This window comes from Schistocerca serialis, chromosome 8 (assembly GCF_023864345.2).
Source record: "Schistocerca serialis cubense isolate TAMUIC-IGC-003099 chromosome 8, iqSchSeri2.2, whole genome shotgun sequence".
Classification (NCBI taxonomy): domain Eukaryota; kingdom Metazoa; phylum Arthropoda; class Insecta; order Orthoptera; family Acrididae; genus Schistocerca; species Schistocerca serialis.
In genome coordinates, this window is record NC_064645.1 from 97,225,178 (window position 1) to 97,241,477 (window position 16,300).

Genomic DNA, 16,300 nt, shown 5'->3' on the forward strand with positions numbered 1-16,300 from the left:
TCTAGGAGAGACTTTCTCAGTTTGTTTTCAAATTTCGCTTTACTGTCTGGCAGACTTTTACATCACTGTGGAAATTATATATATAAAAATCGTAAATTATTTGTGCATACGTGTGTATGATCAGTAAGACCTGTAAATAGGCTACATGTTCTTGTAGTCAAGTAACTTGTGTGTATCACTCCTGTGCAATTTCCTGTGCACAGTGATGATAAACACATACCCCTTAAATGTGAGCAGGTTTCGTACCGGTAATATAAAAGTACATATATTAACAGAGTATTTATAATATAGGTTAAGTATATTTTTTTGCTTATGTTAGTAATTTTTATTGAGGAGATTGAGCAATGTGAAGATTGGGGGGTGGGGGAGGTTCTCTCTCTCTCTCTCTCTCTCTCTCTCTCTCTCTCTCTCTCTCTCTCTCTCTCTCTCTCTCTCTCTCTCTCTCTCTCTCTCTCTCTCTCTCTTGCTCTCCTTTATTGTTTAAAAAAACACTAAATGGAACAAACTAAATTGCAGTATGTAAGTCTTCTTATATAATCTTTATCACTTCAGGCAGTGGGGTTATGTCCATAGTCTCAGATGTTATTGAATATAGCATATGTCAAAATTCAGGAGTAAGTAAGAAACATGTATTTTTTTTGTTTTCTCCAAAAAAAAATCTTGCCCTGAGATACAGGCCTCCAAAGATGACACTGCGAACACCATTTTGAAGATACAAATTTTGGAAATTTTTTTAAAATGCTTTATCTCTGTAACAGTTCTAGATATTTTGTTAGATTCTTTTTATATGAGAGATAATTGCTTTATGATTACAATGGTATCTTCCGTTTGAACATATCTGTCAAAATTATTTTACTGTCACCTTTTGAATCTTTTTTGTAATATACTGAAACAATTTTTTTTTCCAAAAATGCCACTCCAGAAAAGTTATATTTTTTTCCCTGTTGTCGCAGAAACCATGGTGCAATGGTTATGACACTAGACTGTTGCGTGGAGGGTCGTGAGTTCAAATCTCACCTGAACTGTAAAATTTTAATTTTTATATTCGGTTCGAGTGCATTCTAGAAGTATCCACAAATGTTAAGAATCATTGTACTGGAATGTTTGTAACTGTATATATACCATATGTGTTCTGGCTGGAGGCAGTTCGCTCTGTGCTCTTGTATGTGCAAGGGCTGAATAAACCTTCGTTAAGTGAAGTTAGTGTTCGTCATTCATCTAATTACAGCTTCTTCTACGTGACACTATAGTAAAAGAACTTTGACAGATAAGTCCAAATGGAGGATTTCTTTGTAATCATAAAGCAATTGTCCTTCAAATAATAATTTAAAAAAAATCTAGAACTGTTCCAGAGATGCAGCATTTTAAACTTTTTTCCAAAATTCGCATCTTCAAAATGGTATGCACAAAGTCATCTTTGGAGGACTGTATTTCGGAGCAGAATTTTTTTTGGAGAGAACAAAAAAAATATGTGTTCCTTACTCCGGCCTTCCTTGTAACATATGCTAAATTCAATGACATTTGAGATTGTGAAGGTAAGATTTTTTTCCTAGCCTGCCTGAATTGAAATTAACTATGCCTTCTGTATCTGTCATGATCTGCGAGTATAGTAAGATTGACATACTGAAGTGTCCTATGTCATCTGCAGGAGATAGTGACACCCGAGGTACTGTATGAGGACGTCGTAGAGGTGGACTGCCGTATAATTCCTGCACTCCCCGGGCGTTGCCAGCTGCAGGAGATGGCTGCAGACTGGCGGAAAGTGCGAGGCACTACTGGAGAGGAACTCCTGGTTGTCAAGGAACTGGACACTGAAAAACTGACCAGAGACTTGCAGGCACTCCGCGGCAAAGGCTATAACAGCCTTGCTGTAGTACTCGCCCATTCTTACATGTGAGTCTCTCTCTTTCTCTGTCTTCCTCTCTCTAACTTCAGTAGAATGGTTCAAAGTTAACAGGCATATTGTAACTTCTGTAAAAAACCAGCAGGCTCAGTCAATTTTCATACTATTAATACTACCACCACCCTACTTTTACTACTACTACTACTACTACTACTACACAGAAACTCCCCACTGCAGCACCAGTTTTGAGCACTGACAGAAATATGTCTCACTGATAAAGGAGGCAAAAACTTTAGGTGTACACATTAAGTGAATCAAGAAATGAGAAACCACCTGAATAATCCAAATGAAAAGCTAAATACAGTTATTACATGCTGTAAGAAAGCGTAAGCAAAATGTGAACCACGCATATGAAGTAACAATTTACCATTCGCTGTGGACTGATGTGTGTAATTATTTGTGGGGTAACTTCATAATGAACATAAAAATATTTAGACTACAGTAAAAGACTCTCCTCATTGACCCTGGCCGGCGATGGCATCCACTCAGAATTCTAGATGGTGCCTGGCAGTGCTGACAAAAGGCGTGTGGCAACTGGTAGCCTATTAGGCCACAGCTGTGACATCAGCGGTGCACTACTTCTCTTGGCAATGGTGGCATACCCCTGGATGACTACTGCTGGCCTGTGCACCTTCACCGTGATAAGGTGTGGAAACTGCCCTACTAAGGATTCGACCTTCCACCCTGGGCAGGCATTGGATGGTCGTTGGCACTGTGGCACTGAGTCCTCCTAGGAACTCAGTGCTGGTGGAAAAAGACAACTGTGATGGGCTGGCAGCACTGGGATGCCAAGTCCCACCAGAAAATTAGTGCTGAAAGCACTGGACTTGAAACCATGGCTGCTGCTGCTGATGATGCTCCTTCATGCTATGGATTGACATGACCACAGAAATGTGGCGATGTAGAGAAGACAACTGTATGATGAATCAATGAGAAATCTGCTGTGCTTCAAACTATAACACTATTTATACCTCTCTCTAGCACATTTGTTTCCCTAAAACTTGTGGCTAGTGATGTCATGTATAACAGAGATCAGCCCTGGTATGGCGACCTCACTTTGTATATTGCGGCGGCTGTTGCTGCGCTATGCTGTTTTCTGATGCAATTGTCTGCCTTCGCTGTGTAGCCCACTTGCTTGACTGTTTGTATTGTCCTACATGTCACCACATAGCCAGCTTCCAGCCTGTGATGGCTAATGCAGTCCTTCTTTTGGCTAAATTAGTATTTCTTAGACTGTGGTGTTACAGTACATTCTGTAATATTTGATGTTTGTCTACAGAGTGGAGATGCTGCTCAGGACCCAATAAAATTACCGAAATGATCAGAATCACCAAATACAACAGGTAGGATAAAATCATGTGTTGGGAAAACATATGCATTTACGTGAATGACACAGGCCAGCTATGGATCAAGAACAATGAAGAGACTCAATAGTTGGGACAAACTCCAGGTCGAACTGAAGGACATAAGCTGACAAGATCTTACATTTGATGAAAGTGTTTACAGAAGATGTATATCAAGCCCTTCTGACAAAAGGTTTTCACAATAACAGAAGAATCCATCAAATGGTGCCAGTGCATCAAGGAAGTACTATAGAAAAGAGTTGGATGAAAGAGGTTTGGTGTACGACTCCCGAATGTTGTCCCTACAGCAATTGTGGAAGAACACCCTGACCTTACTTTTCTCATGCTAGATTATAGGAGAAGAGATACAGCATTGTATAACGGCCAGAACTGATGAACCAAGTACACTAGAGATAATGACCATGCATGTTGACACCATTGTCAGGAGGTAGTAGAAAATGTTGCAGAGAGGTATATTGATCTTTGGCACCTGTCTCCACCACCAGTCGAATGCACCATGAAGAATAGACTCTGCCAACTTGAACCTGCATCATCGCCATCAAATTTTGTTTGTTTTGTTTTGTTTTGCTTTAGGGTGCGTCTCCATCAAATCACAACCCAATGTCTGACCATTGCAGGTACTACCAGCTCCTCCACCAAGTAAAATACTCTGCAGAAGAACAGACAATTCGAGGATGGAGGAGAACATGCCAGTCTGTTTTCTCTGTCGACGCCTTGGACATGCAATGTGCTATTGCAGGGTAAAAAAAACAACAGGTGTTCAGTGACAGTCACGTTGAAATGCGTCAACTATCACAACATTTCTATGCATGCCAGTTAACTGCAGATGATTATAGTTGACCTGTGGGCCAGAGTGTGTACTGTACCCTGGACAGCGTTGATCCCCAGCATGCCTTAAACATTCCTCATCACTGTACAGAGCTATCAGTAGGTCGCCTAGCTGGTAAACTGAGGGAAACCACGTGAGACAACAATCTGTGGAGATGAGACTGGCACAGATGAAAACTCTCCATGGACGACAGTTACCAGGATGATAAGAAATCTCATTGACTCCGTCATTAGTAGGCAACCAGACTGGGCGCTAGACAGTTCAGGGGCTTTTTTTCTGCAATGTGAAGTGCTTATTGTTGCAAGCTAATGAAGACTGTGTTCTGTGATACAAAAGTGATTGTGCTGGAGGTTGCAAATGGGAAATACCTCCAGAACATACTGCATAAATGGCAGCACACAGCTCTACAAATATGTTGTCTTAACAGCATGTTGTCATGATGTTATTCTCAGATGGAACTTCTTGAAGACATCAGAAACATTCATACGTCATGGAAAATCCGAGCTCCAGACTGACTAGCTATTCCAACATTCACACCAAAAAATAGAGTGATGTGCACAGTTGTTTGCTGTTAAAGAGAAAATGAGTTCATCATTAATTTACATGCACAGTTAAAATGTGAACCTTCTGTTAATTGGAAAAAGCTACTTGGGCTCATAAAAGAAATTTATACGCCAGTGTTGATAATAAGCATTCTGAGTGGTCAAGGAGAATCTAAGATCACTAATTTTTTTGAGTGGCCACAACTTATCCCCAAAGGCATGTGAGTAGAGCCATATCAGTCCAGCAAGGGCAGCATAGTGTCATTGATCTAGAATCATGCTCTGCTACTATTAAAGGCACCACAGGGATGGAAGCCACTATCGAACTGCCAATAGGATCTGGATTGATGGAGAAACAGAATTGACAAGTAATCGCCATTCTGTTTCAAGTTTCCAGTGGTTTCAGATCCAAAGTAAAGAAAAGATGGATCAAGCAGCTCATGATAAAATGCTGTCTCAACACTGGGGATCATCCACCAATTAACCAGCACTTGTATAGAGCGTCACCAGCTGAACAAAGGACAATCAAAGAGGAAGTGGAGAAGATGCTGCAGGATAATATTATTGAGTCTTCAGAGTGTTCTTGGTCCTCTTCAGTGGTCCTTTTGAAGGAGGAAAGCACATGGCTTTTCTTCATCGACTACTGATGACTGAACAAAGTCATATCTACTGCCACTCACTGATGATACCTGGACTGCTTGAAAGGAGCAAAGTATTTCTCAGGCCTGGAAATTTAGACAGGCTGCTGGCAAAAATACAGCGTGGAAGGCTGACAGGAGAAAAAAGACTGCCTTCGTGACTCCTGACAGCCTCTAAGAGTTCAAAGTTATACCGTTTGGACTATAAAACCACAGCCACCTTTGAATGATGGTGGACAACATGCTTCGGCAATGTAAATGGGTGGCATGTCTTTGCTATACAGATGATTGTTGTTGTTGTTGTTGTTGTTTTTTTTTTTTTTTTTTTTTTTTTTTAAGACATTTGAAGATCATCTAAGATGACTGAAAACCTTGTTGAAATGTGTTCAGACTGCAGGTGTCTGTCTGAATTTGAAGAAGTGCCTCTTTATTGCCCAAGATATAAAAAATTGTGGGGCATCTAGTGAATGGAAGTTGAGTCTGTCCGGATGCAGAGAAAATGTGAACAGCCACAGTTTTTCCAACTCCTCAGCACATTCCTGATGTGAGAGGTTTTCTTGGAATGTTCTCATACTACAGCTGATTCATAAAAGACTATGGTACCAAGGCACATCTGTAGCAAAACTTACTGCAGGGAGATGCAAAATTTTCCTGGAACGTGGCACAAAAAAGATCATTCTTGTCATTAAGGAGGCATAACATCTTCTCCAGTTCTGAGACAGAACTTCACACCAATCATAGCAATTTTAGAATAGGGGAGTTCTGTTGTATCATCTGGTGAGATGGACATGGAGACTTCAGCAGTAAAGTGTCAAAATGGTGTACAAAGCACAAACACAAGGACACTGACTGCCTGTCAAGGAATCCTATGGTGGAACATAGCAGCGTGGACAAAACCTCAGTCATTGCTGCATTAAATGACATTGCTGCTGAGCACAGGGAAGATCAAGCAGCCGTGACGAAGGAAAGCAATAATAAGTGACAAAAATTTCTAATTTCCGATTAATAAAAGGATTGTTGTATAAGAGCAACTATGATCTGATGGAGCAGAAATGGCTGCTCATCATTTCATCTCATCTCATCTGCAGTCAGCAATCCTCAAGTATTTTCATGATGGCTCAACATCTGGTCACCTGGGATTTATGAAAACTCTAGAATTGGATACAGGTATCACTGGCCATATCTCTACTGATCCATTAGACACAATGTGAGCCTCTGTAAGGGATGACAGTGATGGAAGCGTGTGCTGCAGTTACTTCTGGGGCATCTGGTATCATCACATCTGCAGTAGTGCCATTCCATCGAACTGTAATCGACCTCTTTGGAGGTTCCTGAAGTTGACAAATGGGGAGTCAATGGACAATAGCCTACACTAACTACCTCACCCACTATGCTATCATCAGAGCTGTGTTGACCGTCAAATCTCCAGAAATTGCAAGATTCCTTGTAGAAGAAATCATTTTGAAGCACAGAGCACCCTGTGTGATAATCTCTGATTGTGGAAAAGTTTTTCAATTGAGACTAGTATCAGAGGTAATTTCACATTGCTGCATCACCCACAGGATGAAAACTGCCTGCCATCCACAGACAAGGCTTCACAGAACACATTAAGACATTGTCATATATGCTCCTGATGTACGTTGATGTCAAACGGGAGGACAGATGTAGTACTGCTCATCTGACCTTCGCATAGGACACAGTGAAGCAAGACAGTACAGGCTTCACACCATTCTTACATCACTCTTCAATCTCTACAGTTGAGAAAACAAAAGATGGATACATTGTTCCCTTTTAAACTACTACATGAAACACTCATCATCAGGATCAAAGAAGTGAGGCAGTTGGATGCCCAGGAGAAAGACTGCGATCACTACAATGCCTAGCACTGGTCAGTGAGACCAGAAGACTTGATATGGAGTTTTACACATGTGTGGAAAATGGGAATGTCAGAAAATTTAAGTGTTACTTTGGCCCAGTTGTATCCTTCATTGCTTGTTGGACATTACAAATGAAGTCGAGGATTATGACCCTTCGTCAATAAGACAAGAGCACAGAGACGTGGTCCATGTCCTTTGTACAAAACCCTACAACAGTCCAGAGCAACTGTGCCAACTACAAATTCATGGGTCCAGTATTCTAACCCAGTTGGTTCTAGAAATTTTTGTCACTTGCTTTAACCATTGGCTAGTTAAGTCAGTTCAAAGATTGGAGGAAAACAAGTACGTATCATCTCCAATAGGACCATTCCTAGTAAAGCACTGTGGTGTTAAAACAAACCTTTGTGTTGACAATAGCTTAACTTTATGTAAAGAACATTGCTGACAGAAGTTACTTGTGAAAAATTATCAAAATTTTCCTTCGTCTTATTTTTCAGGTTTCCTGACCATGAGCTGGCTGTGGGTGAGATAGCAAAGAAACTTGGTTTCGGGCATGTATCTCTGTCACACCAGGTTATGCCCATGGTCCGCATTGTGCCACGTGGCTTCACTGCCTGTGCAGATGCATACCTCACGCCACACATTCAGCGTTATGTACAGGGCTTTGCTTCTGGATTCAAAGATAATCTCAAAGGAGTCAATGTGCTATTTATGCAGAGTGATGGTGGTCTTACTCCCATGGATGTGTAAGTACTGTCGGTCACTAGCTTATGACTGATTAAATATTCTGTTACTATTATAGGCTGCACTTGAATACCAACTCAAGGATAGTGGAAGCGGCATTGTTTACCAACTCAAGGATAGTGGAAGTGGCATTATTAATAAGTCTTTTTACTCTTAGAGAAATGAATACACAAAAGTAAGATGTTGAAAGATGTGTACTGCAAACTTGCTACACTGCATTCTTGAAATTCCTGCTCATTCCACCTTGCACTCCTATCAAACATGATGATGCGTAGGAAACCATCTTTTTATGTGTAAAATTTGTTCAAAAAGTAATTGGAATTTTTTTGGAAAGAATCTTATTTATTTGCCTTCATCAATTTTATCCCTTTAAAAATAGTCCCCATTAGATATTATACCCTTATGCCAGCACTTTTTCCAATCTCTGAAACGCTTCTGGAACTTTAACTTTGTCATAGCTTTTAGCATTCTCTGTGATGCATTTTTTAATCTCATCTAATTGTAAAATTAGTCCTTTACAGTTTTCTTTAGTTTTGGAAACAGAAAGTGTCACATGCCGTGTGGTGAGTATGGAGATTAAAACATCATTACAGTTTTATTTTTGGTCAAAAATTCATGAATTAGCAATAAAGTTTAAGCAGTTGCAGTATGGTGTTGCAAAAGCCTGGAATTATATTGTAATTGGATAGATAATAAGTCTACTCGGCAAGTGGCTGCAGAACACACACACATAAAAGAAGGTTATAATTAGGCACGCTTCAGGATCTAGTGGCTCCTCCTTCCAGTGGAAGAGCTGAAGGGGAAGGAAGAGGGCTGGAGAAAAAGGACTGGAGAGGTCTAGGAAAAGTCGCCCAGAACTGCGGGTCATGGTTTTTCGTCACAACCTGTGGCAGTTTTTTTCTGGTTGCTTTATGCATATGGTGTGTAAATTATAAGTAGTACTCCTTATTGATCATTTAACGTTGTGGCAAAAACCCATGGTGTACTATGCTGTTGAAATTAAAGAATGCAATGAGCACAGCTTTCACATTTGACCACGCACTTATTGGTCATGGCCTTGGTGACCCAGAATGCTTCAACTAGGACAGCTGAGACTTAATTTAATTGTCAGATCTGTAAATCTATATTTCATCAGCCGTTGTAATGTATTTCAGTAGTTTTACATTTTTATTGAGTTCATCAGCAACTCTTGAGCAACTTGCATTCAACAGTTTTTGCTCAAAATCCAACAATTTTGGAACAGATTTTGCTGTCACTTGTTTCATACCCAAGGCATGTGGGAAAAAAATTCATGAAATGAGCCAGTTGATAAGCCAACATCATCAGCAACTTCTCTGATTGTGATTTGGTGATCATTTTAATAATTTGTTTCACTTTTACCTGATTTAATTCGTTGATGATGTGCTGCAGTGTCGAGGGTGCTTGTTGTCATCAGTATCCTCACAGCCTTCTTTGAAATTCTTGTACCACTCATAAGCCCATGTTCTACTGATAACAGACTCACCAAAAGCAATATTTACTATTTATAAAACTTCTCTGCACTTCACATTGTTCTTATAGCAGAATTGAATACAAATTCTTCAGTCCATTTTTACACAAAACAACCACTGATACAACCAAAACACGTGTAACATTTTTGACAGCTTACAACAGACTAAAGATTTGATTTGACTTACACTATTCATGTACTTTTCAGACACATTTATCAAAGCAACAATTACAAAATCACACAAACTGTACTAATAAAGCACACAAAATTATAAAATTTGTATAACTTTTTGAGCACACCTCATAAATGCCAGCAGAAGTAGAAACTGCCTTTGGTAAAAGAAATCAAGATTCAAATATATGGGACTTTCATTGGTGAAATCTTCTTGAATTATCATCCAATTTGTGGCGTAGTGTTGCAGCAACATTGTGACAAGTTTTCTACCCTTAGCTCCAAGACATGGAGGAAACTCATCGAAACATTGTGACAACATGACGTACGACTTGGGTGATAACCAGAGAAGATTTAATTACGGATTTGAATAGGTGCATCAGACATACTGTTAGTAAAAATGCTTGCTATCTAAAGTTCCAGAAGCACTGGTTGTTTGATGTAATCTAGGGATGAACGTGATGTTGCATAGGGGATGAGGAATCTAAGTTGGAAATGAAGAAGTGCTATAGTATTCACTGAGAAGAGGTGATGACTGCTTGCAAAGGAAGTACAACTACACACCACTGTCTTCTTAAAATTGTGTAGAAGAGTACAATGAGAACTTCTGAAAGCATCATTCATTATGTTTCAGATTCAATGGCTCCCGAGCAGTACTTTCTGGCCCAGCAGGTGGGGTGGTTGGATATGCTGTCACAACATATGGAAGAGAAACTAAGTTGCCAGTCATTGGGTTTGATATGGGTGGAACATCCACTGACGTTAGCAGATTTGATGGAGAATATGAGCATGTATTTGAATCAACTACAGCGGGAGTCACAATACAGGCACCTCAGGTATGCTGTCTGTAATACCCAAATAAAAACAAATGAAGTTATTTTGATGTATTAGGAATATATTTGCCAACTCCACTTTAAAGTCAATAATACAGGGATACTATAAATGATCGATTCAGTTTCAGAGCTCTATATTTTCCATAGTATTACATGTTCAAATAAGATTGATGCAAAAATAGGACTGTAAACTCACCAAATTTGCATTTTGCACTTGAAAAATGCTCTAAGAGTGCCGCTCGGGTTGTGCAACACGCACCCCAATGGTTGTCAAGTTCATTTCATAGCTTATGGAGCAACATCCTGTCAATAGTCATAACAGTGTCATTGATGCACTCTCTGAGCACCTCCAGTGTTCTTGGCAGTGGAGTAGATAAACAGTCCCTAATGTACTCCCAGGGGAAAAAGTCACAAGGCATTTAGTCAGGCGACCTGGGGGACCCAAGGGAACAGAACGATGTGCAACAATGCTCCACTGAGAATGCTCCATGGAGGGAGTGCCCTGTCTTGTCGGCTTATAAAATTATTGGAATCGGCAGTTGTTTCCCATAATTCCTTCTAATGGACCCAAAAATATTGTAACAAATAAATGCCTTGCATGTTCCAACACCCACAAACTCTTTCCTTGCTGTCACCATTTTGTCAAGGCACTGCACTCACATTGCCAACTCGTGGCAGAATGAAAACTTGGTGAGTTTACAGCTCTATTCACGCATCAGTCATATTTGTATAAGGCAGCCAACAGCTCCGTGCATACTGACTTGGTATGTCATGACTCCAGCAACTGACTTGGATGCCCTCTTGCTTGTCCTTGCTCCATTATAACAATCTATAATGACAGTTTCACTGTTAGTGTTAATACTTTTGTTAAGTTGTAATGAAAAATTACATTTCTTTTTTGCACGATTTCTTGAAGCCTGCAGCTGCCATTCTCTTTATCTCCTGTATGATTGTACAATTTTGGCCTTAGGCCATTTTCGAGTATCTAAAACGGAAATTTCACACATTGGATACATTAGTGACACTTGTGATTTTGATGTAGGAACAAGTCGTATCTGTGAATATACTAGGCACATTATAACTTACTATGGATGATTTTTTAGTAACAGATTGTCATATACGTCGCTGCTCCTATGACGACATGTTATGCTCGTCAATTAGTTAGAGATGTTTGCGCTATTTTAGGAGCATGTTACTTTCGAGCAGTTGTTGCAAAGCTCTTATGTATAACGTACTTAACACTAGGAAGATAATTATTTTACAGAAATTTGCTACCTAACCTGCTGCATATGCTTTTGTTCTCAGTTATATTTAATTATCATTCATAATTAGTGTAAATATGACTGTATGTAATTTCTTTAAAGTAACTTGTAAATATTTGTTCTGTTATTGTAGGATCATGTCATTTTTGAATGGTTGGTACAAATATCTTATACATCACATGTATCACAGTATTTTAATGAAATAGTACTGAGAACCATGAGAGTCTAGTAAAAACTGCTTTATGGCTGGGTGATGTTTTGCATTACAGTCATATGTATTAATGAGTGTAGCAATAATTTTACATTCTGTGTTTCTGTAACGCTTCATTGTAGAACTGGTAGAAAGTTGTCTAGGAATTTTCCATTTAGCAGTTTTTTTTCTTTTTTTTTTTTGTTTTTTTTTTTCCCTTCTTATTTAAAACTCTGTCTGACTGATCTTTTAGATGTATGTAGATTTCAATTTCTTCCATTACATCCATGACTTTCCCTTTCTGTAACTTGCATAATATTTGAAGTGATAATCTACAAAGGGCGTTCAAAAAGTTTTGCACAGTCGTCTCCAATTTTTTTTAATTTTTTGCAGGAGGAGAATGAAATTTTTTGTGAACATACTTGGAACATTGAGCTATACATTGAGCCTACTCAATGTAGCCTCCATCGGCTGTGACACATGTGGCCCAATGTTTTTTCCGTGATGTAAATGCACTTTGGTAAAATTCTGGGGAATAGCTTTTACACCATCACTTGACACAAGAAATAAGTTCTTTCTGACTATCAAATGTTTTAGCATGCAGGTGGGCCTTTGGACGACCAAAGAGGTAAAAACTAGATGGAGCCAAGTCTGGACTGTAGAGAGGATGAGGAAAAATTAGCCAACCCATTTTCCTGATTTTTCTCCTGTATCAGAAGGGCTGTTTGGGATTTGGCATTTTCTTGGTGTAGTCTGATGTGCTGACCCTGAAACTGTGGTCTGTGGGTCTTGATGCACGTTGCAGCTTGTCCAGTGACAAGCAGTAATGGTCCCGGTTAATTGTGGAGCCAGGTTCCAAAAAGTCAATGAAAATGGCACCACACTGATCCCTGGAGAAGCCTGCTGTCTGTGCAAGTCTTGGTTTCTTCTTCTGAGGGGAACCCGGATGATGCCACTCCATGGATTGGGTTTTGCTCTCAAGTTCAGACAAAAACAACCATGTTTCATCCTGGGTGATGATTCCATCCAAACACTCTTTTCCATTCTTCACTAAAGGTCTTCATGAGACACTCACACACATTCTTCCTCATCGTTGCCATTTCTCTTGTCAGTAATCTAGGCAGCCAGCGTGCACAGATTTTTCATACCCTAGTGACTGTACCAGTGATACCACACTACCCAATGACAAATGAGTCATTTCAGCAAGCTATCATGTCGTCACACATCTGTCATTTTGGATGATTTGATCAATGGTCACCTTATTCACATCACTCATTGCCGCCTAATGTCTCCTGCATCGTGGATTGTCCAGTAGAGAGAAATCATCTTCTTTAAACCTCTGCAACCACTGCTGGATACTGCTACGATCCACTGTGTCCTCCCCATAAACAGGGAACAACTTCCTGTGAATCGATGTGGCAGAGTCATCAGCGGTCTTGAAGAGGAACTACATCATTGACCACTGTCGCAACCTGACATCTAAGTCACGGTCCATTATAGCTCAATTGTAAATAAAAGAAAATACTTTTATACTCCAACTTATAGCTAAACGTTCCAAGTATGCTCACAAAAAAAATTATTCTCCTCCTGCAAAAAATAAAAAAAAATTAGAGAAGACTGTGCAAAACTTTCTGAATGCCTTTTGTATGTTAGATATTTTGAGATTGGTGTCTTTCAAGTGTGCAGCAATGTGGATGGGTTATTGTTACTTATTGCCATGTGTTCTTTGAAACGTGTACTAACTTTTCTTCCTGTTTGTCCAATATAACATGTTGGCGTTCTTCACAGTTAATTTTGTAGATTCTTGATTGTGGAAATGGTTCTGATTTATGTGGTATGTGTCTCAACAATCGGTTTAGATTGTTAGGGGTTCTGTAACTGGTGTATAATTTTGTATCCTTGAAACATAGAGTAATTTTGTCAGAAATAATACCAAGATATGACCATAGATCAAAATCACATGTGTCACTAATGTATCCAATGTATGACACTTTCATTTTAGATACTTGAAAATGGCCTAGGGCCAAAATTTTACTATTGTACAGGAAATAAAGAGAATGGCAGCTGAAGGCATCAAGAAATCATGCAAAAAATTCATCGCAGCTACAGACCCTACTGCACTGAAAATTAGAAAAATTACCTATTAACAAGAACTTACATGTGACAATAAGTTGTAAAATAATGAAGCAAATTTTTGACACTGTTTGTTTTCTTATGCAATTTCTTTTTTATGCAACATCTGGCAAGGTATCATTTTGAACAACTGCTTTTAAAATATGCAGATTTATGCTAAAGTGCTTAATTATTTTTATTGCTAACATTTACTGAGGTTGCAGTGCTAAAGACACATTATTTGATACGGTCAGCTACATGATAAACCATGTTAAAGATTATTATCTACTGAGCTATTTGCAATTTGAATAACTGATCATAACATTACACAGTATTTTTGTAGAGCTTTGTATTTGATAATTTTGTATTTCATACAAAACCTGCACACTACTTGAGTAAATTATCATAGCCTTGGGTTTTTGTTAGGAAATCTTAAATGTTTAGCAGTCTTTTCATTGTGTCTCTGTGCAACTCAGTGCCTTCTCTCTGTGGTGAGTAGCTGTCTATCCTATCCTGGACTTTCCCTTGTGTGGAAGGAAAAATTCTTAGCTCTGGAAAGAAAAACTGGAAGGAGCACTGCAGGAGTACTGAACCCAAAGCAGAAGTCTGGGAATCATAACATACCTCCATTAATAAAGTCTTTTGAATCAGTGAACAGATTTGCTACCACCATTTAGTGGCAAGTGTTTATCTTCAGAGAGGATGTTTCATATTCATGAGCTACCTCAACAATGTTAAATTCGTATTATGCATTGAAAATAAACAGATATATATCACACAATCATTTTCAAACATGATGTTCATTGTTTGTGACTATCTGCAGATGATGTGTATGGATACAGAGAACTGTCATGAAAAGTAGGAAATGCCTGGCACAAATACTGCTGAATGTCCATCAGCACAAATAAGTGTAATGTAACCTGCAAAACTAGATGGAAAAGACCCACCATTTTTTGACTACACTGTTGGTATTGGTTAGAAGAGTTGGTAAAAAATATAAAGTATCTAAGATAACACACACACACACACACACACACACACACACACACACACACACACACACACACACACACACACACACACATTGTGCTGGTGTGCGACTCGACGTCTTCACTATATGATGATTAGCAGTCTATCCTTTTCATAATATTGCCATTATTCCATCCTAGATTTTCCATTGTTTGAAAATGTAACTGTAATTAATGTAACTGTAATTAATACATTATTCTTTAAAGCACAGTTAAACCTGTACTATGTCACTGACTTCCACCAAATACCAATAATGATAGCTTGATCAAGATATAGCTCTACCAACACAATGTGACAATCTAGTAATTCATGTACATTCGCTCTCTACATCATTATTTCACAAGATCTTCCCATATTAACAATGCTATCATCCATTTAAAACCAGTTTTCAGAATTATTGGAACCTGGTGAACAATATTTTACTGGTAGGGAAATCGAGGAACTACAAAATTTCTTGGTTGTCACACTGTCTGTAGTTGTCTTATCATCCCTGCAAGCTAGCTCTTGACTATGTCTGTACTCTGGGACATAGATGATTAGTACCTACTCTGACCTTACGAGTATCTGAAGCATAACTGCAACTGCCCGTAAGACCCATGTTAATCCTTTTTGGAACCATTAAAACAAATGAATGGTTAGTGCTACTGTCATTTTTCACAATTAATATATTATTAAGGACAGCCACCAGTTCATCTTCTAGTGGTCAGCTGCCACATGCTGCAACGTCCTTACTGCTCAAGGTGCTCTTGGGCTGTAAGCAATTGATACATGATTTTGCTGCAGCACTCATTCATTTTGCTCTACAACATGTATTTCAACAATATCATGTGTCATTATAACTGTTTGCTTATATGTTAAATGTCCTTTTTTATGACAGTGTACACTCAGGTGCTGAGCCGACAATGTTACCGTGACATCAAATATTATCAAGTGCTTTGACCTGTCACACAATGTATTTTTTTCTTTTTGTGCCCGTTAAATTAGAGAATGTTCTGCAAAAAGTACTGAGTGAATAGCCTTTCTGTAGTATGCTTACAAATCAATATTCAGTTAAACTAAAGAATTATTTACATATTTTGCCTTGCTGATAACCATTTCTGCACATTGGTTCAGTAGGGGTGTGATGATCCAAGCAAAATGAAGTACAGGTACCTAATGTGATTTTGCATTACTTGTTTTCTTTTGTCACAGTGTGTTCAATAATGTAGAAATAACGAAATTTTCAAATAAGTAATTAATTAATTTTGATACTGTAACAGTATGCTGAGTCCAGGTTAGTTAGTTTGTGTTAATGTTTTACAGGAAAGTATGTGTAGG

At 38.8% G+C, this 16,300-nt stretch overlaps 1 protein-coding gene across 1 annotated transcript in view; it reads left to right on the forward strand.

The window, feature by feature from the left end:
- Nucleotides 1-16,300, forward strand: part of LOC126416286 (5-oxoprolinase) — a 164,548-nt gene that overhangs the window by 42,303 nt on the left and 105,945 nt on the right. Inside the window, exons 3-5 of the mRNA XM_050083936.1 lie at nt 1,649-1,893; nt 7,651-7,899; nt 10,192-10,393. Of these exons, the coding sequence (XP_049939893.1) occupies nt 1,649-1,893; nt 7,651-7,899; nt 10,192-10,393 (696 nt within the window). The remainder of the gene's footprint in view (nt 1-1,648; nt 1,894-7,650; nt 7,900-10,191; nt 10,394-16,300) is intronic.